Source organism: Oscarella lobularis, chromosome 2 (genome assembly GCF_947507565.1).
Source record: "Oscarella lobularis chromosome 2, ooOscLobu1.1, whole genome shotgun sequence".
Taxonomy (NCBI): domain Eukaryota; kingdom Metazoa; phylum Porifera; class Homoscleromorpha; order Homosclerophorida; family Oscarellidae; genus Oscarella; species Oscarella lobularis.
In genome coordinates, this window is record NC_089176.1 from 2,071,709 (window position 1) to 2,099,496 (window position 27,788).

General features: G+C 45.0%; 3 protein-coding genes across 5 annotated transcripts; all 3 read right to left on the minus strand.

Annotated features, from left to right (window-relative positions):
- Nucleotides 1–75: 75 nt before the first annotated feature.
- On the minus strand, nucleotides 76–11,144 carry LOC136200213 (phospholipid-transporting ATPase ABCA1-like). 2 transcript variants are annotated; one of them, XM_065990563.1, is made up of 45 exons: nucleotides 11,080–11,144; nucleotides 10,940–11,026; nucleotides 10,783–10,876; nucleotides 9,818–10,168; nucleotides 9,449–9,759; nucleotides 9,306–9,392; nucleotides 9,153–9,251; nucleotides 9,028–9,102; nucleotides 8,773–8,938; nucleotides 8,618–8,715; nucleotides 8,101–8,557; nucleotides 7,938–8,046; nucleotides 7,677–7,853; nucleotides 7,502–7,616; nucleotides 7,343–7,450; nucleotides 7,050–7,132; nucleotides 6,854–6,992; nucleotides 6,698–6,799; nucleotides 6,530–6,632; nucleotides 6,269–6,471; nucleotides 6,028–6,140; nucleotides 5,841–5,972; nucleotides 5,705–5,788; nucleotides 5,285–5,484; nucleotides 4,848–5,224; nucleotides 4,619–4,682; nucleotides 4,480–4,569; nucleotides 3,826–4,426; nucleotides 3,544–3,764; nucleotides 3,437–3,497; nucleotides 3,187–3,361; nucleotides 2,987–3,102; nucleotides 2,779–2,932; nucleotides 2,601–2,730; nucleotides 2,410–2,545; nucleotides 2,227–2,353; nucleotides 2,057–2,140; nucleotides 1,900–2,006; nucleotides 1,703–1,844; nucleotides 1,520–1,654; nucleotides 1,367–1,470; nucleotides 1,215–1,307; nucleotides 1,048–1,153; nucleotides 432–569; nucleotides 76–371 (listed from the first exon to the last, which is right to left on the minus strand). In XM_065990563.1, exons 2-45 carry the CDS (start codon nucleotides 11,006–11,008, stop codon nucleotides 234–236), a joined length of 6,774 nt encoding a protein of 2,257 aa, XP_065846635.1. In that variant the 5' UTR covers nucleotides 11,009–11,026; nucleotides 11,080–11,144; the 3' UTR covers nucleotides 76–233. The 2 variants fall into 2 exon arrangements, with proteins under 2 accessions (XP_065846635.1, XP_065846636.1); XM_065990564.1 differs by lacking the exon at nucleotides 11,080–11,144 and having other exon boundaries at nucleotides 4,628–4,682; nucleotides 10,940–11,062.
- A 240-nt stretch (nucleotides 11,145–11,384) lies between these two features.
- On the minus strand, nucleotides 11,385–16,411 carry LOC136183325 (uncharacterized). Of its 2 annotated transcripts, none has more exons than XM_065969923.1 (18): nucleotides 16,365–16,411; nucleotides 16,221–16,316; nucleotides 16,044–16,119; nucleotides 15,827–15,994; nucleotides 15,552–15,769; nucleotides 15,180–15,490; nucleotides 14,690–14,937; nucleotides 14,367–14,585; nucleotides 14,119–14,314; nucleotides 14,000–14,067; nucleotides 13,674–13,950; nucleotides 13,523–13,621; nucleotides 13,350–13,469; nucleotides 13,045–13,278; nucleotides 12,912–12,995; nucleotides 12,700–12,852; nucleotides 12,440–12,644; nucleotides 11,385–12,287 (listed from the first exon to the last, which is right to left on the minus strand). In XM_065969923.1, exons 2-18 carry the CDS (start codon nucleotides 16,246–16,248, stop codon nucleotides 11,473–11,475), a joined length of 3,519 nt encoding a protein of 1,172 aa, XP_065825995.1. In that variant the 5' UTR covers nucleotides 16,249–16,316; nucleotides 16,365–16,411; the 3' UTR covers nucleotides 11,385–11,472. The 2 variants fall into 2 exon arrangements, with proteins under 2 accessions (XP_065825995.1, XP_065825994.1); XM_065969922.1 differs by having other exon boundaries at nucleotides 16,044–16,158.
- Nucleotides 16,412–16,510: 99 nt separating this feature from the next.
- Nucleotides 16,511–27,705, minus strand: LOC136183689 (CD109 antigen-like). Its single transcript, XM_065970408.1, has 53 exons — nucleotides 27,661–27,705; nucleotides 27,433–27,610; nucleotides 27,353–27,375; nucleotides 27,132–27,281; nucleotides 26,902–27,063; nucleotides 26,485–26,826; nucleotides 26,348–26,425; nucleotides 25,914–25,985; nucleotides 25,424–25,804; nucleotides 25,243–25,374; nucleotides 24,836–25,180; nucleotides 24,413–24,778; nucleotides 24,275–24,355; nucleotides 23,855–24,220; nucleotides 23,679–23,807; nucleotides 23,529–23,627; nucleotides 23,090–23,473; nucleotides 22,995–23,037; nucleotides 22,771–22,934; nucleotides 22,688–22,716; nucleotides 22,467–22,629; nucleotides 22,357–22,409; nucleotides 22,288–22,305; nucleotides 22,176–22,227; nucleotides 22,021–22,112; nucleotides 21,924–21,966; nucleotides 21,781–21,865; nucleotides 21,619–21,730; nucleotides 21,324–21,569; nucleotides 21,095–21,268; nucleotides 20,922–21,035; nucleotides 20,809–20,874; nucleotides 20,540–20,755; nucleotides 20,334–20,492; nucleotides 20,117–20,278; nucleotides 19,988–20,060; nucleotides 19,820–19,931; nucleotides 19,530–19,761; nucleotides 19,283–19,483; nucleotides 19,099–19,225; nucleotides 18,870–19,046; nucleotides 18,727–18,808; nucleotides 18,520–18,670; nucleotides 18,361–18,435; nucleotides 18,126–18,312; nucleotides 17,730–18,073; nucleotides 17,610–17,669; nucleotides 17,395–17,552; nucleotides 17,254–17,341; nucleotides 17,123–17,197; nucleotides 16,950–17,055; nucleotides 16,727–16,891; nucleotides 16,511–16,665 (listed from the first exon to the last, which is right to left on the minus strand). The coding sequence occupies exons 2-53, from the start codon at nucleotides 27,489–27,491 to the stop codon at nucleotides 16,637–16,639; spliced, it is 7,602 nt and encodes a 2,533-aa protein (XP_065826480.1). The 5' UTR covers nucleotides 27,492–27,610; nucleotides 27,661–27,705; the 3' UTR covers nucleotides 16,511–16,636.
- Between the last annotated feature and the right edge of the window lie 83 nt (nucleotides 27,706–27,788).

Sequence of the window (27,788 nt, forward strand, 5' to 3'; positions counted from 1 at the left end):
CCTGGACAGAGAAGAGATGAGTTCTTTCTAAAGCACGTTAGCGAGTGAACAAAGACACACCCGGGACATCGCGCGTCAAGTCATTTACAAACTAAAAAATTTAGCTCCTCAGCAGAGTTTAGTCTATATCTTCACTATGGCTTACCATAAAGCGTTGGCTAAGGAAAACGTATCAGCTTGTGTACCGTAGAGGCCACGCAAGGCTAAAACGCTGTAATACGATCTAAGGCAAATTATATTAATTCCGAATTGCTCGATTCGGCAATAAAATCAACAGTTTGTTGCCCTGCGTCAAAGGCGACTTTTAGTTCAACGGAGGGAAAAGATCTTTTCTTTTCGCTTCCCTGCTGACTAGCAAAACGAATGAATATCTGGTTACAAACAACAAACGCTGAGAAATTGCATTGCCTGTGTTTGTACAAGATACTTGCCTGATCCATTGTCGTCTGAGACACGGAATAGTCCTCAAGTAAAAGTTGCTCGCGATGGCGATCTAAGTCGTCGAAGATCGATGCAAGTGAAACGTCCGCTTTCGGTAACTGATATTCAAGCATGTTGTAATGCATGTCCTGTCAGAAACATAACGCTATACTTAGAGAATTTACATGTCACTATAACCATGTTAAGACATATAAATAGCCGCTTTACTTACATACACGAATAAAAATGTATACTAAAACTGCGACAGCCGACTACTAACTAAACGTAGACGACACGGGGTCCAGGGTACGTCACTGATGACTATGACACTATGCATTCGGACATGTGTGACCCTATGAACTACGCTTCAAAAAAGAGCGCGTACGCTATTTTGGGTGTAAAAATGAGCGTTTAACTCGAACTGGTATACTAGCGCTGTCACTTCGTTGCATAGACAAAGCGTATTGGGCGCCTTGGGAAAAAGGACTTTACTGGATTCTTCCTAACGAAGACAGGCCTTTCTACACCATGAGCTAAAGTTCCGAAAGGTCGTCGGAAAACAGAAATAAGCTTTCCAAAAACGAATGGCGTTTTCCGAATTACCATAACAACTACGGATCAATATACCTTAAGTTCAGCATTTGCATATCGGTCTTCGAAAAACTGTTGTGCGGGATCCAAATTCGGTTTGCGACCAGACACGCGTAACAATACGGTGTACCCGTCTCCGAACCTTGACGTTCATTAATTAAAAAAAAGTTCACAAGGCCTCCGCGAAGCCCACGCACGCGTACTTTGATTTTATGTGTTGAACGCTGCCCAAACAGCAAAACTCTCCGTTAACCATCACAGCAAGACGAGTGCAGAGCGCTTCGCATTCTTCCATACTAAAAACAATAGGAAGAAAATTAGCGTCGTCTACTGGACAAAATCAGTGCAAAATTGCCTGTGTGACGTTAGTACAATCGACCTTCCTTCTCGCACCAAGCCTTGCAGCACACTCCAAAAGAAACGCTTTGCTTTGGGATCCATTCCAGTTGTAGGCTCGTCCTAGAATAAAAGCGATAGAAAGCGCGTCTTTTGTACGGCAAAAACGCACTAGAAAAATGACTTGTGGCTGTCCAATAAGAGCAATGGCCGTCGAAAGTTTTCGCTTATTTCCGCCGCTATATCGGCCAGCCAAAGTATCGCTGTACTCAACCAAAGCCATTTTTTCCAGACACCATCGAATTACCTTGGCGAGGAACATATACAGAATATCAAATGTCTTTTCTCTGCCTACCTCTGGTACTTCCGCTTCTGAGACCCCCTTTAAGCGCGAATAGAGAGCCAAATGCTCTCTGCCAGTGAGAAGATCGTTGATTGCGTCGAATTGAGGACAATAGCCAATGTGCTGGCGAACGCTACGAACATCAGTCGCCACGCTAAAAAAGTTTCTTAGAAAAAATAGCCTATCTAATCAACAGCAGTACAACGTACTCGTAGTTGAGAATTCTGGCTTCTCCACTCGTGATTGATATGTCTCCAGTCAGCATCTTAAATATACTCGTTTTTCCAGCTCCATTGACGCCAAGCAGACCAAAACACTAGGCAAGCTAAAGTTCCTTTATCTCTCGTCAATACTGATGGACCTTACCTCTCCTTTCGGCACAGCTAGACAAACATTCCGAACAACCCAGCACATGCGGTGAGCCGAGCTGCAAGTCCAACTCCTATAACCCTGTGCAGAGTCCCATATCACGTCAAAACTCAGAAAAAATCGCGGACGCAGAATCATGGACTCTCGCCCGCCTATACATGATGTACCTTTGTAAGATCTCTCAGTGTTAGGGCAAAGGAACTTGATGAGCTCTGAGCAACTTTGCGCCTTTCACTCACAACGTCGTCATCTTGATCTTTACTGTTGGGTAACAAAACTTGTCTGCTTGATTTCCTTTGTAAACAAAACGTTAATCAATAACGACTATTTAATGTTGTCCTGACCAATACTTCGATTTGAAAAATTTGAATTCGATCGCAAGAACTAAGCTGAACGACACAGCGCCGCAAAGAGCCATAGAAAGAACGTTTCTTCCGATTCCATTTGCACCAAACGAAAATGTTCCAGGCAAAGTGATTCCCAGTCCTACAGAAAAAAAGAGATGCACTGAAGACAGAGATGACGGTTTTTTCCGACGCACCAAATCCATCGAGTTCGCCGTTAGCTTCCTCAATGTAGTAGTTGTATGACAAATCCAATAAACCGCGGCCGAGACAGTAGTTTGGAAAAATCAGAAAAATTTTGCGGAGCAAATAGCCGGAACCAGTATTCTAAACTCGAAATCTAATCCCACTAAAATATGTTGCATACGTGTATACCAAGTCGTTTAGTTCTTGAGTGAGCTGCAGAGCAAAGGTTCCCATTGTCGTAGCAAGGCCCACTAGAAGATTGACGCCCATCATGACGACGTAAGCTGTGCTGCTGTCAGCAAATACAAACGTAGCAGGATACATGAGAGGAATAGTTGCCCATCTACGTGTAATGATCATACAGAACAAAACAACGCCTTTGCCGATCGGGACGTACCCGTAGAAAATCAACAAAATAGTAATGGCTGCAAGATTGGAAGACGATGCGTAGACGGCTTCGTGGAATGCATAAAAAATGAAAATCAATACACCCACAGTCGCAAAGTAATTTATCTATGAAACAGAGAGAAAAATTAGATTCAATTGCAATCAGAATTAGAACCGCGGAGTCGTCTTAAAGCCAGTAGTGCGACATACCATATTCCACGTGAAATTGGATAGCCAATAAAGAGCTGGGTGAACGCCCGAGACGAGTTGAAGGTGCTTGGCTCCAGTGGCCCTTTCTCGCACAAGTATCATTATGTAAGATGGCGGAATGAACGCCATAGCGAAGATCACGCACATAGCAATAATGGCGTCTAAGCCGAACTCCCTAAACAAACGTAAAAAGAAAAGAATGACCCTCCGCAGAACGGGCAGCGTGTAGTAGATGAGATATACGACTCACAATTCGTCTTGAAACACCTGGCCAACTGTTTCCTTCAGGGGCTCGTTAAACGTCGTAATTCCTTTACAAAAATAAAACTTTGCACTCTATAGCGATTTTTATCTGACCGTATTCAAGTGGATTTTGACTTGAATTCAGGTGGCTTCTTAGCAGAGCGTTATTAAGAATATTCAAGGCAATTGGCAACGCATGGTAGCCTTTGTTGTTGTGCCACGCTTTGGCAGCGTCACGAACTGCGAGCCCGCGAAATACTTCTGCGTACGGATTCGACGCCTTCATTGGAAAAGGAGCGTAAGGATTCTCGTGACCGAAACTCGCCCCTTCGTACCTTGAAGCCAAAGAGAAAATTGAGATAATTAAGAAAAGCGACATTAGGTATTCGTCTTTACCGGTGTAAAATGTATTGACTCGTTGTCTCTATCAAATATCCAGAAAGATTCTCCTTGGCATTTAAATTTTGCAGCACTTGTGAATCCATCGCACTCAACGTCGGTGGCTTCGGATATCCGGCATCTTTGGGACAGGCAAACCGCCCGCCATGACAGTGACATCGTTCTATTGGCGCCAATCCTTCGGGCAACGACCAGAGGCTCCTTTTCCGACTAGAATTATAGGACATATAAATCTCGCACTCCAGTTCTTGTCGGCTTGAGTTCAGAGCCAGATAATGTGCGCCAAGACCGCACGGCTGACCCAGAATTGCCTCCAATCGATCCGCTGCCACGTGGCCTTTGTTGAAGTTTTTGAATGGGAAGTAGGCGCCGGGGTACAGTGACGGCGTCATTTCAAGCGTGTGGTTTTGCGGCAGGAGAGCAAACAGTCGAAGGAGGAGCGCGATGGAGATGAAAGCTGCCGGCAAGATGACTTGAGCCAGAACGCCTTTACCGTATCGTCTCGTGTGATGAAAGTGACGAAGCAGAAGAGCACGGAACTGCTGCCGATAGAGGGAAGCACCAGTAAGAGTGCAGGTACCAGCGCCTCCGTCAGAACCTGTGAATCCAAATTTTTAAATGTAAGATAAACAATTTCGGTGCCTTTCCGACCTTCAAAGAACGGCTGCGTGTCTGAATCGACTTCGTCTTCTTGAACGTCGTTGTCTTTCGGGGCGCGCCTTGCGCGGGCGCGTTCTTGCGCTAAACAGGGCAAATAGAAAGGAGTACCGCAATAAACAATGTTTCCTACACTGCTTACTGCTCAAAGATTCATCAGCTAGTTCTTCATCTTCTTCTGTAACTTTGAGAAAAACCTATACACAAGGCAAAGCTTTAGTAAATTTGTAGATCAGCTAGCGTTCTATATATAGTACGTAAATAACTAGGACACTCTCAGATCATCTCACGAAGAATTCTAACTATGATTTGAGCCAACGTAGGCAACGACCAAAAAATAGGAACAACTGCAATACACCTACCTTTTCCAATGGGGAGGCGGAGACGCCGTATTCAGAAATCCCCAAATCTCTTTTGCACGAATCTAGCTCACTAAAAAGTAGCGACATCGATCCAGATCGCGTTGCGTCCGTCGGCAAGACATAGGTTAACTCGCTTCCCCTGTCGTCAACGAGTTCGGCAGAAGGCACGTACGACTGTATGAGTTGCGTGATGACACCGCAGTCCGACGAATCATCGGGCTGACGAATGAGAATCAGCAAGTGACCGCAACTAAAGTTTCGTCTGAGATACAGCGACGATCCATAGCAGCGAAGTTTCCCGCGAGCGATGATTGCTATGCGATCGCCCAGAACGTCAGCTTCGTCCATGTAATGAGTCGATATAATAACCGTTCGGTCTGCGAAAAGAATGTGCAAGTTTCTGCGTACTTTAGTCCGCAACTCCAATAAATATTTACCCTTCTTCCTGTGCTTCGCTATGAGATCCCATATGCCGCGGCGAGCGTTTGGATCGACTCCCGCCGTCGGTTCGTCAAGAATAACAACGCGTGAGTCGCCAATGTAGGCCAGTGCAATAGACAGCTTTCGCTTCATTCCGCCAGACAAATTGGACACTCTTGACGATTTCTTCTCCGACAAATTAAGATCGCTTATCCACCTACGAGGCACAAGGTATATGAGAATCATTCCATGTTGGGATCACATCAACGAAACAAGGCACAGGAGGGATAGAGTATGTCAAATGTTAGATAATTGCGAGTGGAAACTGGGAGAGCAAAGAGTGGAGTCCCCGGAGAATAAGTGTAAGATGGGAAAAAGTGGTTTATACGAGGAGAAAAGCCTCGTTGCTGTGTAGAGCCTATAGCGTATGAAAATACCGTTCAATTTCGTCGGAAACCTTCTTCTTCCCTTTCATTCCCTTCATCTGAGCATAGAAACTAAGATGCTCAGCTACAGTGAGCCTTGCAATACTTTTTATTATCGTTTTTATTTGGACCTCATAATATCAATTACCTGTCAAAAAGAACGTTGTGCTGAGGGCAATAGCCGAGACTCTTTCGAATTTCAGCTATTGATGTATGAACATCCATGCCAAGTATGCGAACAGAACCAGACGTTGCAGGAAACAAACCAGTTAGTATAGACCTAAATGCAAACATCAAAAAACAACTATCTGTGTCACTAAAATATAGTTTCTCACAACGTCGTCGTTTTCCCGGCTCCATTGGGGCCCAGAAATGACGTTACGTGTCCTTCGCAAAAATTCATTGTCAAGTCATCAATAGCCGGCTTCTGCTTCCTCCTTCCAAAGACCTATAAATTAAGAATGTACAACAAACCTCACTTTCAAACGTCGTGAAAGGAGTGAACGAAGCGTCCAGGGTCAAATAAAAAAAATAAACAAATAGAGCCCCTTTCCACCGTTGAATTATATATTCGACCTTAAAAAGACTTCGCATTGAGACACCAATCGGCGAATCACTTGGCTCTTCTTCGTAGGGAATATTAATTTCGTCACGGTCATTTTGTCCTGATAGGCTGGCATAATTGAAATTCGATTTCTTAACTTGGGGCTGCTTTTGAAAACCACACCAGTAGGTTTTCAAAAACAGAAAATACCACGGCTTCGGAACGCCGTATTGCCCTAAATGCATAATCTGGTGATTAGATATTACAGAAACGCACGCGTCACCTGTGCTTACCTGGAAAGACGTGGTCAATATACCAAGCGATAAAGAAGTAAAGAAAGCCGTCAAACGTAATAAACAAATTAGCAATCAAGAAGTTGTAGGAATCTCCCGGAATCTGGCGTGAAAGAGCGAAAGGACAGAATCACGAACGGATTTCAAGTGACTCCGAGCCTTCTTTACAATGCTTTGTTTCATGTTATTCCAATGAACGCCTATTCCTTGCTCTTCAAGTCGGCCAACGTACGTCGAAGCTCCTCCAAATGCAGTGGATGAAAGGAGAGACTAAAGCCAAAAACAAACATACAAATCCACTCTCTCCTCTAAAATATAACCCACCAAGCCTGCTTTCTGCGAGAAACCGTAGTCTGTATTGTATTCGATGTATACAATATACGGCAGAAACGTGATCAAGTATATCATTCCACCGCAGAGCGCAGCCAAATTGGCCTTGTTGAAAAAAGTGCTGATAAGGCAGCTTAATAAAAAAACAAAGGAAGTGACTTTTTCAATCTGAACTACCTAAAGGACGTACCAAAGACAATTTGTTGCAAAGGCGTAGTTAAGAAAGTAGAGGAAGATAACAAAGAAGTCACTGAACACAATGACTCCTCCAAACTGCAAGAACATCAAAAGACATTATCTACAAATCTACGCATATTCAAAAATGCGTTTCAGGCTAACCAACACGTATGAACTACCCTCACGCTAACTTTTAACAAATTTCTGACTAGCCTTCGCGTAACATCTGAAAGTATGCCTTAGCCAATAATGAATACGTGTAATGATTAGCTGTCATAAACACAGAATGCCTTCTACCCCTCTGACCTTCAAAGCCATTGCAAGCAACAGCGAAATGACTGTCATAATTATCATATTCGATATGAACCACGACAACCACAGCGACACACTGCCGAGTCCCATTATCTTCATCATCTAACGCAAACGAACCCATAAGAAGTCATCAGAAATTCTCTCAAAATCAACCTCTTTTAAACGCATTTCCTTTTCGTGTACTATACTTCTGATGATCATTGAGACGGTGAAAATCCACGCCAAGGCCATGAAAAGAGGCAGAACGGCGGAAATAGCTGTCATAAACCTAGAAAAAAACGAGCTTTAGAAAGAGATCTTATACAGTAGAGGAAAATTGATTCAGTGCCTGTCGTGAATGAAACACGGATAGGGCATTTCTTGAATATAAACACCTGGCGCTGTGATAGTAAAATTAGCGGCAAGACTTGAAATGGCTCGATCGATCATGTCTTGAAAATAGACAAAGCCAAATATTTTGTAGCGATGCATCCAGAAGTGGCTCTCCGGACCGACACGCCAATACCTTGGAGAAAAAAATCACATTAGAGTCTACATATTTTAAGTAGACAAGGTATGACGTAGAATACTAGCTACATCTAAACCTTACAAGTTTCTCAAAAAATTCTTCTCCTGTACGAGAGTTTTATTCATTCTGATTTTGTAAACTGCGTGCTTTCCAATTCTTCCGCCCGTACTAAGATTAGTAAAGACAATGCCTCGAAAGCAAAAGCGTCATACGTAAAAAGTATTATTAACTGGGTTTCTTTTACCTGCCCACACCGTAGATTGGTTGCGTGCCGCCTGGCCGGCATACGTCATTAAGCTGTCCTCATCCGGAAATCCCATCCAAATGTTCAAATCGAGACTTTCTAATGCTTTTTGCACAGCTGCCACGGCATTGCGAGTTCTTTTCAATTTCGCCAATGCATCGTCACTGCTGACGTATTGGCGGATGCGCTCATAAAAGTTGCAATAATCGCGTGAAGCGTTCAAGTTGGGACTCGAAAGAAGGTACTTCAAACCAGCGGCTGCTTTTCTGAGACCTTTTTCATCGCTGAGACTCTTTAGGGACGTCAGGTTTCCGTTTAGCAAAGAGCAAAGTAAAGACCGATTGAATGATCCCAAAGAATGAAGACTGGCAACAGAGTTACTCAAAGAGTCGGTAAGATTGAGAACGTTAGCCGTCAGGAACTTGAGTCGATCCACCTCGCGGAAAGAGCGATTGGCCTAAAAGTAATCAAACTCAGAAATGTGATTATCGCATACGAAGATGATCGTCTAACCTACCGTTTGAATGACGTCATTAACCGATGACGTATTCGGTGCGTACAGAATTTTGAAACCCTTAACCAGCCTGTCCAAGACGCGGATGCTATTTTCTCTGCCTATTAATAATATCCACACAATGCAACAATAGCAAGCCCCTTCTCGTCCTTGACTACCTAGGTCCTGAGCCGATGGATTCACGCCCTCTTGGCACGACTTGCTCTCATTTCCGCATAGCAGCCAACAAATGTAGGCTGAAGCTACAGTTGAGTTAGCACTGTCATCAACCACAGGAAAACCAGACACATCAACAGCGTCGTAGAATTCAGCCAGTAAAGGCAACTACACGTAGCAAGATGTCAGGATTTACGGTAGATGCCTCAGGTGATATCAACCATGCAAAGAAGACGCGAAAATGAAGAGCTACTTACTTGACGTTCCACGTAGTCGTAACTACGACGAAGTCTCTCAGCAGGAGAATCGCTACTAATTGACGTCATCTTCACCTAAAAAGAACACTAATTAAATGACTTGACGATGCCACGCAGTCACTAGCCTCGGGTAGTGCTGAATAATTCAACTGTGACTGGAGTTCTGACGTAAACGTTTTCGCCTGGTCAATCGTCATATTGCAGAAGGACCTAGCAGTGTCCGTCTAGACAAAATCACAGTAAAAATCAACATCAAGTCGTCATTAACAGGAGCTTACTAGAGACGACAATGATAGGAAAACCTGACTGAATTTCTCGTGATCACAACCAAGTCCTTTTAGAAACGTCCCAGTAAAGAGAACGGACTAGAAGGTGAAACGTGGACACACGCTTAAAATACATGTACGCGTAAACAGCCTACCGTCAACTTCTTTTTTCCGTTCAGAAGATCTCTAAGCTGTGCGAGTGACGTTGGAGGAAACAATGTCTCGTCGTCAGGTGCAAACGCCTGTTGCCACTGGTAATGGCATTTCCCCAGCTGAACAGAATCTGAAGAAAACATGCATTGCTGCAACTCCAGTCCTCTCATGAGGAAGTAGTTTTGCAAGGCATCGAAGTCAACAGACGACAGGAGAAAACTTTGAGCTTCAGCGCGACTGAAATTCATTTGGTGGGTGAGAAAATAAGAGAACATGGACGAATTTTTTAGTAGCCTTTCAACTCTGATTCTTTCTGTAGTTGAAAGAGAATTACAACCGCCAAAGAAGGTAAATAACTGAGATTTACTGACTTTCTTTATTTAGAAGTCCAACTGTTTTTCCAAGTCTTCCCAAGTTTCCTGTCGTCTCATAATCCATCCAAGCATTGTTTAGAGCACCTTCATCTTCTATCACTTCCTCCACTGTTTCTACGAACTTGAGAAGATCAAATTCGGTTCCGTTTGCTTCCTTCCCAGAATCTGCATCAAGAAATTGACTCAGATTGCTGAGCATTGCATCAACAAAAGGATTGAACGAATGAAAGTCCGTTCTGCCGTCATTAGGAGGACTCCGAAGATGATAAGCGGCAAGCGGGTCACACGCGACGCCCCGTAGAAAGGGAAGAAGACCGGCTGATGGCAATGCCCGAGGAACATAATAAACTGTGAAAGACAACGGTAACGATCACGACAACGCACTATCGCTTCACTAAAGAAATGTGGGGCATGAGCTCTCTTTCAAAAACGTTCACAAGGAGAACAATCTACTTATAGTAGTGGATGCAAAGCTTGCGTAAACAACAAGCCTTGCCTGCCTGCCTGCCTGCCTGCCTGCCTGCCTGCCTGCCTGCCTGCCTGCCTGCCTGCCTGCCTGCCTGCCTGCCTGCCTGCCTGCCTGCCTGCCTGCCTGCCTGCCTGCCTGCCTGCCTGCCTGCCTGCCTGCCTGCCTGCCTGCCTGCCTGCCTGCCTGCCTGCCTGCCTGCCTGCCTGCCTGCCTGCCTGCCTGCCTGCCTGCCTGCCTGCCTGCCTGCCTGCCTGCCTGCCTGCCTGCCTGCCTGCCTGCCTGCCTGCCTGCCTGCCTGCCTGCCTGCCTGCCTGCCTGCCTGCCTGCCTGCCTGCCTGCCTGCCTGCCTGCCTGCCTGCCTGCCTGCCTGCATGTAGCTTAGTGTAGGCATACAACTAAATTAAATTATCCCACGTATCTGAGGGTCGGTCACAACACTAAGATCCGTCCGTGGTCACAATTACAACAGGATGTCCCCTTCTACGCGACATACGTGGTCCATCGTTGTTCGGTGGGTGCTGCTTGCGAAGAATCAAGATGACAAGAATGAGAAGAATAGGCCAGACGAGCTCGACGCCGAGGATGAGCTACGCGACAGGGAACGAGACAGTTGCTAGCGTCCGGTTGACGTTTCTGCATTGCTGGAGTACCGGCTGACGCTTTTTCAGTATGTAGTTCTTCCATAGTAGAAGTTTTAGCTTCCTAAGCGTCGTGGACATGAAGAATGCGCCGAGTTCCTAAAAGAGGCCCCGATTTTTGCTGACTTGCTCGTTCCAATGCACGAAATCACCTCGACCAATGATTGCTGAATCAGAGCTTTAAGCACAAGGCGAAAACTCGCGTAAAATATCTGCGTAAAATCCTGTCATGTGATTGTCCCATCAAAAGGTCCCGGTTAACGTTGCAAAGTCTCTAAGCAGTCTCGCCCGTGACCCCGCTCTCGAGGTTCATCATCTATTAAAGCCAAGTAGAGATGCTTGATTTCTATATGCTGAACAGATTGTGGAAAATTTGTTGTCCGTTCGACTGCAGCGTATCCTAATTAATTGATCACTTGCGAACTTGGTTGCAGTTGAATATAGCATGCTATGTTAGTGGTCCGTCGCCTAGAGCTTTCGCGTTAATTGCATCATAAACAAACTATCAAAAACAAGGAATGTAAAAATAGCAGTACAAAGCAGTTCTAGGACAACTCAACAAAAGTCAGTTCGCCGCAGTCATTATGATACTTTCCTTTCACCATTCGCTTTGGAGGACACTTCCCATACTCTTTATCGTTCTCTTTCACGTTCTGCAAAGTTTTCAGGCAGCTTTGTCCTTCACCACGAGTTCGAGGCTCCTCCTGTATTAGAGTATAGCAAAGATGTCTGACTTCCTCGTGTGAAACACGGGCTACTTGAGTATGACGGCTACTCTTCGCCGGAAATTCACCCGTCATTAATTCAATGATCGTGACGCCCAGACTATATAAATCCGCCCACTGTGTATTTGCTGTATAGAGTCCTGTACGAGCGACCGGTTGCAACCGCTCTGGAGCAGCGTACTCGGGACTATGTGGTCCAGCTGAGAGACTACCCTTTTCAAGTCGAGCCGTTCCCAAATCAGCTATCTGCGCCCCCATTAGCGGAGTGACAAGAATGTTTGAAGAGCGGATGTCGCCGTGCAACACTGGATCGGGACGAAGCTGATGAAGGTACGTTATGCCGGATGCCATTCCAATTGCAAGGTCAACTTGCTCTCTCAAACTTAACCTCGAGTTCAATCTCGAGGTCTTTTCAATGACTTCATATAAAGAAGCTTCAAGCAGATTAGTGATGATTCTCATGGGTTCATCGTTGCGAAATGTAACGCCGCAAATGGCCAGGATGTTGGGATGGTGCACCCAACTGCTAATTTCCATTTCTTGCCGAAATAAGAGCAAGTTTCGCTCTGCGTCAATAAACTCGTGCAACTCTTTAACAGCAACGTGACTACCACGCCAGATTCCCACTTGCACTCCTACAGTACAGATAATTAATTAAGCAGACATCGAATGAACGAGCAATGCGACTATTTTTATATCACTCGGTTAATTAAGTGTATAATAATGAGTAGGCCGAACCATTTCACCCACGTCTACCTTTATCTAAAATATTAATAACTGTGCGTACCTCCGTACGATCCATGCCCCATTTCAATTCCCGTCATTTCCACGTCTTCAACTGGAATTTGGAGAAAGTCGCCATAACGCTGATATTTTTCAATCTGCTCCTTTTGCTCTTTGCATCGCCCGAGCGCAATTTGGTACTCTTTGGTGAGGCGCTGCATCCTTTCTTCGCTATTCTTCGCCTTTCTGGATTCATCTTGAATGACACTCTATAAAGAACACGAAAATGAATAAGTTAGTCAGAGAAAGGCTCTGAGTAGATACTTCGGAATCACGAAGTCGTGAGTTCAGCTGACTATTAGCCTCCTCCAGCTCCTGACATCTCAAACGGTACCTTTCAACTTCACCTTGCGTATCGGAAAGAGATAGACGATCTTCCTTCATAACAAGGGACGAGCGCAGATCTTCGTTTTTCTCCTAAATAGCATCAGAGCCTATGATGACCCAACTCGATCGAGTTCGTGAAAGTTGCCTACGGTAAGAGATTCAACTCGTTCTTGAAGCTGCTCAATAATTGCTGTTTTTTCTGCAAGGCTACTAAGCAAGTCGTCCCGTTCTCTCTAACATACTGAAGTCAGGCAAACGCAGAACAAGCTAAATTCCAAGAACCTGGGTCGCTGATAAAGCGTTTTCTAGACTCTTTCCTTCCGTTTCAGCGCGCTTGCTCAGTTGTGCCAGTTGACGATTAAGATCTGAGCACTGTGAGCAGTCGAGATTGTCATCTTTTCCTTTGCTGATATCATAAAGCCATTGCAAAAGCCACGGAGCCTTTCCCTTTTCCTCACACGTTTGCATAGCTAGCCTTAGAAGGGCATTGAACGCTGCCTGGCCGCTCTTACTCGCCTATAAAGGAAACAAAGCTCCCGTTTAAATTAATATGTGAAATGGCAGAGTGAGTGCCATGCGTGATGTACAATTGAAACGTTGTTGATAGCTATTTCCAGCATTCTTTCCAGATAATTAAGAAGAAACGAGCAAATTCTTGGAACGCGATACATCGCTTCGTACGCTACTATAATCGAAACACTGTCCGCCTACAAAGAGTTTCACTTCGGTTAGCAATTATATAGGGGCAAATAAACTTTACGTCGAAAGATTTCAGCTCCTCTTCCACAAACGATTGAAACGACGATTGTAACCGTTCTTCTTCAAACACATCACTGCATTCGATAATTTCGTTCCAAATCTGAAATACTAAGTAAATGACTTCATCGTGCATTAGATACAAACAGTCTTGCATTCAAATAATTTCTTAGATCTTTTGGCTGGCTTTTTCGCGATATCCAACCAGATATTGACTGACTGACGTTTCTCAAACTCTCATCCACAGGATATTCGTCGCTCACGACTCTATGCTGCTCCATTCGACGAACAGCGTTCACGCACGAAAAAATGAGGCGAGTCAGCGTCACAATTATCAAATGCGTCACGCTTTCCTTCATACGTCGGTCGCACAGAAGAGACAGAAGTTCGATCCCTGCTTCCACGCCGGAAACTGCAAGACAGTACGTCACCCTACAAAATGCCGTCAAATTCGATAAAGAAAATGCGCTAATTTTCGCACTCGTCAGTAGCTGTTACTCGACCAAGCAATATCACCAGCTTGTCAAGCGACGATGTAAGAAATTCCACCTAAAGCTCTGTTACAACCAACTATCTAAATTCCATGCAGGCATCCTATACCAAATCACTTCTTCCTTTTCCTGCTTTAGACCAGCTGTCTTGTCTCAAAACGATTGCTTTAATCACATTTGTCGGATGGAGAGGCTTAATCCAGTCTTTGAGCGCGGAGAAGGGACAGGCATGCAGTATTGTATTCTGAAGGAACGGATCGAGAACTAAAAGGCGATTAGCGCAGTTCTCAAAAGCCTCCTTCGTCCTAGAGGTGGTCAGATTAAATTTCACTAAAATGCGCACGACGAAACCCTTACTCCTTCTGCAAGTGTTTTAAGTCTCCTTCCTTGCTGCCTATGCCGCATAAACCCCACCAGTCAGGCTTAGCCTGGCTAACTGCCTTGAAAGGATACTCAAATGGAGTGGCAGCGTCACTCAAGAAATGAACGAGTGGCATTGCCAAAATCCAGTCATGGCAGGGCTTGGCACTTTGCGATAGAGACGTGCAAACGGCTAAAACCACATCAAGAAGCAACCTGCAAATCCAAAACAATAACGGCATGAAGCAAATTTATCTACAGCATAATAATGAGTACGCAAGCTAAATTTTCTATTACGCTTCCCCCATTTACGAACTTACTTTTTGTCCGGAAATTCTGCCTTGATGGCTTCAAACACAGGACATCTGCGAAGCTGCAAGTCAAACGGAAGAACAAAGCAGGCTGTTAATGCCACGCTCAGTCCAAAAGCTCCGACGTCGACTTTGTAGTGACGAAAAATGACGGCGATGGAAAGCGCGGATACAACTTTGCGTTGCGCTGCGCCAATGTTGGGAGGTACCAATCGACTCAGGCCCACTACTTTGTCGAAAAAAATCTTTTTGAGAACCTGCACGAGAAGAAATAAAAAGTCTTAAAAAACGCACAAATGTAAAAGCAAACGCTTGAGGCTTAGGGCTTAGGCTACGGTTCGCTCTCAAAGACACTGCGACTAGGTCACACGCTATTTTCCTACAGCCTCTTAGAACACGAGAACGGTAACGTGCTAAGAACTTCGGCGGATTAAATTCTACGACAGACTAAACCCGGCGGAATAAGGTGCCTTAACATAAACGCAGCGCTTCACTGTACCTTATGGACACTCAGTCCGTCAGGACGAAATGCTTCCGCTTTGTGCCCTTTGCCATCGACAACGGGCAAATTGCTCAAGCCGTCAACGACAGCGTAGAAACGCTCAATGGCCTCTTGAGTCGACATCACATCGCCAGTTTGAAGTTGAGAAGAGCAGAAGCCTCGCCACTTGGGAAAGAAATGTTCTATAGCCAATTCGCGATCCTCGACAACTCGAGCCATGGAAAGAGAGACGGACGTCGACGGCTTCCTCTCTCGTCTTAATGGCTCAGGAAGTGAACGAATAACGCCGTCGTATTTCTCATAGACGCCTAGAAGACGGCAGTGTCACTACATAATATCATAGTTCGCAATCAATTAAACTGGCACAACCTTCGGCAAAGCTACGTAAATTTGACACCTGCAGAAGGCGATTTACGACCCCACCGTGCTTTCCCTGGCGTAGAAACTCCCATTCGTCAGGAGGAGGTTTACTCTTGCCAAAGCTTCCGCTCTTAGTTACAGCGTACTTGTAAGGAATTCTTTGGGACAGTGCCGTCGCCGGCAGCGTCAGGCAGCCGATCATTTCAACCATATTATCTCGACTCGATCTAAAATATTTTATTATTTAATTAATTATATATAATGGGCAAATAGAAAGAACTCGCATGGTTTCCATCTCAACCGCCGCTTTCGACCAAGAATGGAGTAAAGGGCTTCCGAAAAAAATTCCGACCTTATGACGAGCAGTATCACCAGGCTCAAAGTTCCAGTCGTCGCAGAGAAGCGCGTGGAATACGATTTGGATGTCGTCGAAAGATCCGGTAGGATGTTCTCTGAAGGTAAACGATTTTAGAGTTTGAATTGACTTCGGCTCACACCGACTCTTTGCTTGATTCGCTTTTACTGCGTTCCTTCGCCGTAGGACTGCGGTCGCAAGAGCCAGATGGGCTGGAGGAACCTTTTAGAGTTCCGTCACGTGATTCAACTCTGGTATTTTCTGATGAAAGCAGGGATTCTAGAGGACGGTCGCCCTCGCAAATCCCTGAAAGCAATGCTTACTTTTCAGGAAGCGCTGTTTCCTTTTCATTGTACGCCACCGTTTCTACCAAGTAGAAATGCGTCACTGTAGGAGAAGGACAAAGCCACCGCGAGAATCTAGAACATTGCTCAACGTGAAAGAAGCCTGAAAGTGCGAGAAATTACCGCGCTAACTGCAGTGAATTTGTAGAGTCTGAGTTCTTAACGTGCGCTAAATGAGACTTTGGCTCTTGGCTCTGGACCCTGCTCTGGACTGCTCTGGACTGGTGCCATAAGGTGCCATAGACTGTGCCATAGATGTATGGACTGACTAACCGTTTTCAGCTCAATTTTTTACGTACTATCAGCAAAAACAGCGCAACAAAGAGAAATACATCATGAACCAGGACACCGACTGCTGCAACAAATCCTAAACGCATGCAACAAGATAGCATAATTCAGACGAAAGAATCCAAGAAGGCTTCATCTTTGGAGAAAAGCGTACTGTTAACAACCCTGTCATCCGATACGCGCACACGCAGGCTTACCCTCTTCCGATGTGGTCTTGAGAGTGGGCTCCGTAAGTGACTCGATCTGTCCCGATGAAGACGATTCTTTTTCGTCAAGTTCGTCTTGTTCACTTGGTGCCTTGCATTCGTCCAATGAAGCGGAAATCGTCGCTGGCGGGTCGTAGGATATCACAGTCATAAAATCTGAATTAGATAGAATGATTTAATTTTTTCGCATCGCTGTCAAAATCGCTTTCTGTACCTGGTTCATAGTAAGCGTAAGCTCGAATGAAAGCCGGTTGGAGCTTCGACACGCAATGCGATCTTTGAAAGGAGGCGTTAAAGCAGATAATTCGAGCTGAACGAATCTGACCGAGAAATAAAACACGGGATTAGAAAAAAAATAGCATGTCTCCGATCTCGACCTCAAATCACCTCGTCAAAATACAAGACAAGTTTCCTAGCTTCAATTTCGTATCGCTGAAGTAAAATTTCGTTGTCGTCAATTAGCTGAGCGCAAAAAAGACGTAACAAGACTATAGTCAATATTTTGATACGAGACTCGCCTTGCTTAGTCCCTCTTTGTCAACACTGAATCCAGAGAGGAAACCGATTTCGACGATACACATGCTAGAATCGGACTTGCGATTCCATCTTAGATAGCGCAATAAGCAAGATCGCAAGAAAAAAGGAATAATAAAAGATACCTAACACACGTTCTCAATTCCAAACGGTTGTCGTCATATCGGTCTGATTCATCAAATGGCACTTCGTTTTCTTCCGCTAGCAATCTGTTCCGTATTGTAGTATTTATTTGAAACGACAACTCCGGCGCCAAAAGAGGAACGTTGTAGGTGACTGTAGCCTAAAACAAACGGATTTCAGAAACTGATAGCTCATACATGTATATCTACATGCATACCTGGACCAACGCCGCTCTGTTACCCATAGATTGAACTTGTAGTGTCGAAGGCACCGGAATCTGTCAAGAAAGAGCTTGCATGTGTACAAACGACCTTTTTATGACTAGCTCATCACGTACCTCAAACCGGCGGGTGATAATCGCCGTGCGGCTATTAATAGATAATTGCTGATGAAACTTTCCCGCAACGTTTAGCTCTATAGCAAGAGCCGAGCTTTCGTCTAGCTTGCCAGTTTTAATTGACATCAACGAAAGAGCCATCAGCGCGATGATCGAGTCTTGACTTGATCTCCATCCACCCCTGGCGTCCATCTGAGCCAGGAGCCAATTTCGTATAGGAATAGCAGACAAAATATCGCCCTTTTCAACGTAGGCAAGCATGACGTAGGCTGTGGCTTCAATAGATCCCGGAGAGACGTAGCGATAGTAATACCCTCTGCTACACAACCAATACTTCTGTGAATCTGGACATTATATTGTCTGTGGGTTTCTGCATTCTCTGGCTACCGCTCTTACCTTTGACGTACGCTTCCTTCTCTAGTTTTTGCAACAGAAAATTGGCCGCTTCTATGTCGTTTCCAACGACCAAAGAATAGGCAGTAAGCGCCATCAAGTACACGTTTGTTTGCGAACGTAAAGTTGACTTCAAGTAGCGAAGGGCACTGGAAATGACACCAGTCAACGGCTTACTGCACGATAATTTCTAGAAATAAAATCGAAGATTATTCTATAAATAGAGCAGCCATCTTACGACAACAGAATTCACTTCAACAAGCGTCATCAGAGAGTAAGCAGTCAAGGCGACGGGCAAGTTTTCCCGGCCACACTACCAAAACAAAATATTATTTCAACTGATAGCCAGGACTAGCAGAAAGGTGGAAGCGGCTACAAGCAACATTCAATATCTTACCGTTAAATGATAGCACCGACCGGGTTCAACAAAAGACCCGTCTGACTGCTGCTGATTCACAATCCAGCATGCAGACTGAGCCATATCAGTGCGATCAATATACATAACAGACGACGCTTGAGCGTAGACCCGGAGAACAAACGTCGTTAGACTATGCACAAAGCTTTATCAGTAACAAAATAAAATAAAATAAAAACGATAGTATACCATGTGCTTCCAAACAAAGAACGCTGTCCCCAGGCAGCGTAGGAGTAGTCGTTTCGCTTATATGTCAGTTGTCTCTGATAGCCTACATAGACGGAATTCCAATAATTGCCCAACGAGCTTGCATGACTTCTATATATACACACCTATTTGCATATACCGAGTAGCCTTTCGGTCGATTGCATCTGTAAGCAACCCATTTACTTGAAGGTATCGTTTAACCATAACAGATGGAGAAAAAGAGGCTATGTTCTGTTCTCCACAACCGTACGGCATAACGAGCAGGCCACCTAAGGAGGCGAGCGCCGGTCCCATAAAATCCCCTAAAACAAAGTATGACTACAGGAAATGACTCGCCCTGCTGATAACGTGTACCGCTAATTGACACCACTCCCTTCACGGAACCATCGACGATGACCGAGGGAAGAGAAAGGTTAAATGATTCCGTTTGATTTCCGGTTAACAAGACGCTTGAAAAATACGATTCTTCTTTTCCTTCTGGCTATAAACACACTGCAGTTGAAAAAGAATAGACCGTAGTAACTCTTCCGTGTCATACCTCGACAAAAAGCATTCTTATAACAGCATCGGACTCGATTGTGGAATATGCTGTTATCTTGAGAGGAACTTGCCCAAGTCGTAGCGGTACAATTGGAAAACGAACAGTGCGACTGTTCTGCGCTGATATAAAGACAGATACTTCGCTGGCATTTCCAATGAATTCAAATCCTCCTGTCTGCGCATCCAACACAATGAGAACCTAAATATCAATTATTGAAGAAGGTTCGCCACACTTTGCACAGTACGTTCAAGTCCTCGTAAAAGTAATTGAAGACAGTGACCAAGATAGCGACTTCTTCGCCGCGAATGACAGAATATGGCAAACTGAGAGAAACAAAAAAGGGCTTGAAAGCGACGAGTCGAGCGGGAGCAGGGGCCAAGCCAAAGCCAGATGACGACGACACGGCAAACGCCTCAGCAATCCACGTAGTAATAGTATCGGGAACAGTCACGTTAAAAACGGCATTTCCATCGGAGCTGAGAAAAGACGTAGACAAAGCGTTTCTATAGGTTTTATTTTCATGTTAATTCTCACTCTGCTTGGTGATCATCCCAGAGCCACGCTTCAGGAAAATACGAACGAACTCGACGAACAGACGCCAGGCCGTCCGATTCGTCACCGAAATCTTCACTGCGAGAACCTGAACCTAAAGTAGAGAAGATCGTTGGTCATTGGTGTACACAACTCAGAGAATATATAAACCTCCTATCTGTCGCTTGACAAAACGAAAATCTGTTGATAGTTTTAAATTCGTTATAATCGCCAAGCCCGGATTCTGTTGGACCAATTATGTAAAATTGAAAATGCTGCCCATTGAAAGCGCAAAAGCACCTTTAGGAATTCAGGCAAGTCGACGTCAGCCCACCAAGATTTCCACCAAAAAAGATCATTAACTGGATATCCATCGCCGCTACCGCTGGTCAGTTCCAGCGTGGATGCGCTGTCGGTGTCGTCGCTATAACCGGAGTTATATGATTCTACAGCCGAGAGGACCTTAGATGAAAGTTGAATTACAACCGTCCGGCATTCAACAGAGAGTCAATCTTACGTATTCAGCCGATAAATGACTTCCACTACACGCAGACGGTACGAGATAGACACTCCTGTCCACAGCCGTCACGCTCACGTGCGCAAACGGCGCTGCCTTCACCGACAACTGAACCTGATCTGCAGGTCTTGACGTGTTCGTGTTGAAACTTATGTTAACCTAATAAACATTCAATGATAAATATCGTAGTCGGTCAGCATGCGTGCCTCATTCTGAAAGCATCGAGCAACTTGAAATTTGACGGCGGTTCCAACCCCTATCTTTCTATCGCCGACGTAGTAAGCGACAAGATAAAAGCTTGGAGCTAGAGCGCACGAAACGTTCATTGCCAGTTGCGATTCGTGAAGTCCAGCGTACACGCTTGAAGGTCTAAACTGCATAGGCAACTTCCAAGAACGAAATATCTCTCCTCTTGCTACAATCTAAAATCAAACTTCAAAAAAATGTATCAATAAAAAACTAGGCCAAAGGTAACCAGGAAGTGAAAATCGGTTGCAAGTGGCCGACTTGACAAGATGTCAATAAAAGTTTCGTTGCCGGGCTGAACATAACACAACTAATGTACAAAAATACAATTTTTTGGCTTACCTGTAAAACAAGTTCTGACGACATCAATGAAAAGACGCTTCCACTCTCAACCGAATCTCTTGGCTTGAGTGAATGAGTAGCCGAAAAGTGATTCCGTTTTACCGAAAACTTCGCCTAGAAATTAAGGCAAGGACTATCCATGCAAGATCTCTCTTAGCAGTGATCGCATTCACCGTTATTTCCATGCTTCTATAGAAGAGGTTGCTTTCCTCGTAGACAAAAAATTGAACGCTGCCGTTCACTGCCTCGACTGTCGTTGAACTGATTGTTCTTCCATCGCCACGGATTCCCACATGCAGCAAAGTACGATTTAGAAACGGCCGAAGATCAGGAAGCACAATGGATATCTTTACAGAAAGAAATGCTGAATCAAACAAAAAACATTAAGTTCTTTAGGCTGACCGTTACTGTAAAAGGAAGCCCTGGTGTATAGTAAGACGAAGTTCCAGGAACAAACTTGATGGCGTAGGGCTGACGAGCGACGGTGACAATTTGTGAAGAATTTGCAATTGCTCCCGTTCCTTGTTCGGTTACGGTGACGTTGACTTCCAACGCGATCGGTGCGTAGTAATCGAGGTTGTACGAGCTGGAAAACCATTTTCGGACTAAAACAACAGTATTTATGGCAAATTCTGTCGATCCATTAGTCTGAAATGAATAAAAATAATGGAATTCCATAAGTAAAATGCACGTTTACCTTTATGCACGCCGTTTCCTTCGATGGAGAGTAACGGCGACTGAAGTATTCCTGATGAACGCTGGTAAAGTGAAGGCACGCTTGACCTTTCACTGGTTTCCCATACGTGTACCTAGTCATAAATGCATGCTTGAGTAAAACGACATCGAAACGTAGCAAAACCTTGCTATCACGGTCCCGCTAAGAAGCTGATCGCCGGAAAGAATATATTCCGGCAGAAGAAGGTCGACTTCGAATTTGGGTAAGACTAAAAAATAAAGTTATCATTAGAGACCGGTGCATGCAAATGAACGACGAAAAAGCACCATATTCCTGAACTGTGAAACATGCCTCGTTTATCAAAACAGGCTGCAAATAACGGACTAGAAAGAAGGTAAAAACGGGCACTTCATGATCACTTACATCGATAGTCCAAGAATAAAGAGCATAGACAAAAACTGTCCATGATCCAGCCACCGGCTCTGAAGACAGAGAAAACGATAGACGCACGACGCCTAAGTAAAAAAAAAGCAGCTTGACAAAAAAGCAGGCATGTGTACTATTATAAAAAATGCTACCATTGCTTGCCCTCAGCTGAGCCCATTGTAAAACTCTAGTTCCTTTGCCATCCTAGACGTGTTGCACATAAAGGTATAAAAGAAGTGGCATACTCTTGCGTCGTTGACTCACAGAAATTTCAACTGAAATCTATGCATTCAGTCAAGAGTCAGTTTAGTAGAAAACAAACGCAGTACTTACGTTTCCCGAGTACGGTTTCATTGCGTAATTGAGTGCAATTATTCGCATTCTCACTAGGAGTAAATATGCACGTCAGTCGTGATTTCCGAACCGAAATGATTGTTCGTAACCTTGCTGCCCCGGTTTGTAGACGGGTTTGTCTGTCTGGACGAAAATTACCGGTCCGCTTGCAGTCACTCCAACATCAGTCATTCCATTTAGCTGAGTTATGTTATCGGACGTAATGCCGTCTATCACCAACTGATATTTTCCAGGACGAAAATCTTCAGGAATCTATACGCGTACTCAACGTTAGTACTAGGCCTAACACTGTAGTAATTAAACGACGAACCTCAAAGCTTCCCAAACCATATCCATTTTCTAAATCAAAGACAACTAGACTTGAGCGCCGTTAAATATTTTTGATGTTCGAACCCAACGGCTTTATAGGTAACGACGTCAATGCCACATCAAAATTGGAAACTAGGCGAGCTTGAAGGGTCAAAAAGTCTCTAATTCCTTGCGTCATAATGTGAATATCTGCTTTCGAGCCTTGACGAAGTACGTTCGGCGACGCAACAACGTACGTCGGACAGCACCTATAATTAAATTGCACAAAAATAACTTATCTAGCAGATTATTAGACTGAGAAAAATTACGTTTGCCACCACTGAAGATCGGCGCAACTGTTGACGCAATCACCTATAGCAAACAGTTCTCCTAAGAAGACAAACAAAAGCTCCGCGCAACATACCAGTGAAGTGGTACTTTGTAACGAAAGCCGGCCAATATCTCAAGTACCCCATGAGTCCTAGCGCGTGATACGAAACAAACAATTCATTGCCTTTTGATATATATATTTTCGACGGTGGAGTCGAGCAAGCCGTCACCGTGTTGGCTGGCGACAGCGAACGATTTTTCTCGCTGCTCACAGAGACGTTGTACTGATTGCAACGATAACCCAATCGTGACTGAAACTTGACAAATTCAATAGCAACTCGTTGATTGGGAGGAGCACGAATGGCCCACGAGCACGATAAGCCTGAAGGGGCATAGGTGTAGCGTAAAGAGGGGACGGTCAAGTCGAGTTGGATCGTTCCGGATGCATTTGTCAGAAGCGTTACGTTGTCGCCGCACCCTGCAGAGAGTAATATATTTATCGGTCACGAACGGCTAGACAAAGCCAGTCTCACCTATTAAGCAGTCTCGATAGCCGAAATAGCCCTTAGGACAAACACACCGATTGTAGTTCGTACACGTTTGACTGCTTCCGCAAGGAGGAGTGCATTGATCTAATACAATGACAATACATTCGAAGAACGCGAAGACGCCGTGTGGTATACATTGACACGTGCGGTTGTCCGATCCGAGTTTTTGGTAGGAAGACGGACAGGAACACACGTAGCCGCCAAAGGTATTCTCGCACGTATGCGAGCAATGGTTTTTCTCATCCACTGCACATTCATCTATGTCTGAAACGACGAGGTAGAAAATCAACGTTATGTACGTCCCCAAGTACCTGCAATGCACGGTTGAGATGCGAACACAAAGTTCTTCAAGTCGATGCTGCATTGAGAGCACAAGAGAATTTGAATCTGGACCAACGAATCGGGCAGAAAGCGAGGAATCTCGACTAGTTCCAGTTGCCATGGTATCACACGAAGCGATCGATTCGCCTGCTTCAATTCGCGATCGACGTGAACGCTTCCGTCGACAAGGAGCTGGACACGTCGACCCCAACCCAAGTTAAATAATTGGTTTGCCGTCGATCGGTGTTGGAAGGAGAAGCATCGATACTTGGCGTGTGGTACCAGAGCGCTCTTTATAAAAGCATAGAGCTTATTTCTTCCACGATAAGAGCTTAGTCGCACATAGCCATTCGAATCTATAAACAATAAGAACCTAGTGTGACTGACGCATTAATTAAAACGAAACTCACGACGAACGTAGAATGACACGCTTGGCTTAGGACCGGTTTCCCAGCCACAGAACGACCCGTATCCGAGTGAGCAGTTGGATGCTATAGAGAAACGGTCAAATGAGTTTTGTCGCAGATAGAACGACGCGCGCGTATAACCTTCTCCGCAAGAAGAAACGACTTTGACGTCCTTGACACTGAACGATCCGCCAAAGTAGCGCATAACGTCGTAGTGCGGATAAATCCGTATCCTCTGAGTAATCTGGCCAACTAGCCGGATCTCAAAAATAGCGGTTCGCCACGATGACGACATCGACGGTGATTGGTCCCACGCAATGCGACTTCTCGATCCGTCAACATCATATTCCGTCACGATGACGCGAGAGTCATTGAACGTCGTCTTGTATCGAAACGCAATGCACACTTTACCTACCCCATTATAGGACGAAAATGGCGTCAAGATCACAGTAAGAAAAGATCGTCGGTAAACCAGCTTATTCGGCAAGGTAAAAAGGTAAACAGAATCTAAAACAAAACACGGTTGAAACGACGGTTAGACTTAGTTAATTTGACTTCGAGTACCGCCGTCCTTTTCTCCGTTTTCGTTATGCAAACTTGTGCTCGAAGATGTTAAATTGAACATTTTGTAGTACACAGCGTTATAGCTATGCCACCTACAGTCGTCTTGAATTGCTTCAAGAGACAGTGCGTCTAGACTCTTCGAAGAAACGAGGCACTGGGCAAAGTTTTGGTAGCCGAGAAAGAAATGCTTGTATCCCAACGCCGCTGCAGCTACGGCGCATCGCTTCTCGGCTCTTGAACCGCTGTAGTACCGGGAATAAGTCGGCAGCAAATCGATGTGACTTTCGAGAGACACGAAGTGGAATAAGGAATTGCGCTGTCGCCAGCATCCGGCGCTTTTCCACGCTAAAAAGAAACGTAGATCGGATAAGCAAAGCGAACGTTTAGAGATCAAAAGCAAAACAAACTAGGATCGCTTGGCGCTTCGACTTCAACAGGAGGAGGAGAAGGAGTAGATAAAGGAGTATGCAACCACGTTCCACTTCCATCTGAAACCCGCACGGGACACGTGCTCTCGTTTCCAAAGGCGCAGTCTAAGTCTGTGTAGAAAAAAGCTTAGTAGACGCGTCTTTGCTTTGTCCTACTCACTATCTGTGCAAGCAATTTTCTTCGCGTTATCAATTGCGATGTCGCCCGTCTTCCAGTTTGTCTCCGTCAAACCGAAGACGTGAAACTTGACGCGATACTTCACGTTGTCCTTAATTTTTAGAAACGCGGTGCGCCAGCAGTTTGTTGTCGTGCCGCGAAAACGTCGCGACGTAATTGAGCGCCCTTGAATGTTAAGAAGATAAACGCGAAGATAGACGGACGAGTTCAGGTGAAGAAGGTAGTCGAAAGTCAAGCACATCGAAAAAGCTTCTTTCATCAAAGGACTAATCAAGGTAACACCACAACTTTGGAAGTCTGCAAAAGGATTTTTTGCACGACAATTGGGCGCTGAAGGCATCTTCATTAAAACGAGGCGATTCGCTAAAAAGAAATAATCTCAAACAAAGTTACTATTACCTTCTGATAAAAAATAAATGGAGGAAGATCAATAATAAAATAAAAAGCTAATTAGCATAGATGAAGGGCTCACATGCTCGATTCTTGCATTGTGACTCGGAATCACGGTACAATTCAACGTCATTGGGTAGAGCCCTGTTATCCACTGCCAAGAGAAAAGACCAAAAAATTGAGTAGACAAAAAACTTATTAAGTGCAATCTTATAGCGCCGCTTATCGCATGCTACGGCCTTTTCCTGGTGGTTTAATACGCCAGCGCGCACGGTTAGAGATCTACATGTGCACGCGTGGTGCACGTCCCCTAGGCTACAAGAATTGAAGCGAATCATCGCCAAGTACCGTAAGCTACATCGGAGTTAACCGGTAATTTCCACCTTCCCCATGCAATATCCCCACACCGCGGATCTACAAAGTCAACCGCAAGAGAATACTTGTCTAATTAACTTTCTGCTGTTTCAGAAAGGATTCCCAGACGTAAAGCGCAATAGATCTAGACATTTGACAAACCTCTCGTCCAATCAGATTCCTCGACGTTCCAGCCACAAGAGTCGCGTTCGAAGTCGCACGATCGCAAACTCTCTGGAGCTGCAGAAGCAAAAATAGAGAGATGACAATTTGAATAGCTTTCTAATAGTTGACCACACCTTCAATAGCCATGTAAAAGACATCTAATTGACGGACGATCGAGTCGCCAGCGAAACCTCGCACAAAAAATGTCATTGCCTTCTCCGACGACACGAAACTCCTCTCGCCGATCCGACGGTAGCGACTCTTTCGAAACAGAAGCGGCGCCTTTCTGGACTTGCCGTCGTGTACGTAAAATAGCGATCGAAAGTACGAGGAAGACGATTTTACAATAAGATGAACGTGTTGATTCTTTCTCGCACGAATGCGCCATTGGCACTGAAACGATCGGTTCAGCGGCGGCGCGTTGATGAACAACTGGCCGTGAGAAGACACTTTAGCGTCGACCACGCCTCCGCACTCTAGAACAATGCATGAGAACGACCAACCATATGCGTTTCTCTCTCTCTAAGCCCGAAAAACTGTGCGCGTCTCACTCTTTGCACGGCGTTCCTTGATGACTTCTTTGCTACATGGGCACAGAAAGCGGACGCGGTAGTCAAGACACGATTCTCCTCGTTTCTGATGCTGGTTCTGGCAGACAAATCCGACGCCTAGAGAGCACGTTACATCTTGTCCTGTCTCGGAGGAGGGCACTCCTGTAGAACACACAAAAGAACGCTTGCTCGCAAATGTACTGTAGAACGAGAGTCGATGGCTACGCTACCTGCACTCGTTTGGCACTCTATATCGGTGGGTTCGTCACACGAAATGTGGCTTTCTATTGATGGTCGCTTTTCCCAGTCACCGGTTCCAGACGGATTGTCTTGATTGATCCACGAGCCCCAACAAAGCGAGTCCTCGCCACTTCCCTCATCTTATGCAAGGTCGAGATCATTTGAATGAAGCCATGTCAAGCGTCCGTACTAATCTTTTTTTCTCACGTACCTGAGCTGACCTCTGCTGATTCGCTAATAAAAAAAGTAAGAACTCCTTGTATAGCTGTAAAATAAGTGTCAAGATCGCACCTAGTCGTACAGAACAGAAGACTAAGAACACCTAGCAGAACTACTAGTAGCTGACGCATTCTGGCGCTGCACTGCCGGCTCGCATCGACTCTGCACTGGTTTTATCCGGTTTCTGCATCCCATCACACATTCTCATCCTGCTCAGAGTTCTGATTCGATCTCGCTTCAAGCTAGGATCCTGTGGTTTGGACGTCGTGAAAGAAACCGTACAGGACTAGCAGCACGAACCTCAGCGGTTCACTTGTGAAGTTTCGGCGCTTTCGACGACGCGTTTGTTGCGTAGGCGCGCACGTTAAATCGCGGAGGCGTGTTCATTGACCATCGGACAAAGCTTTCTCAAATTGATGCAGAGTGCA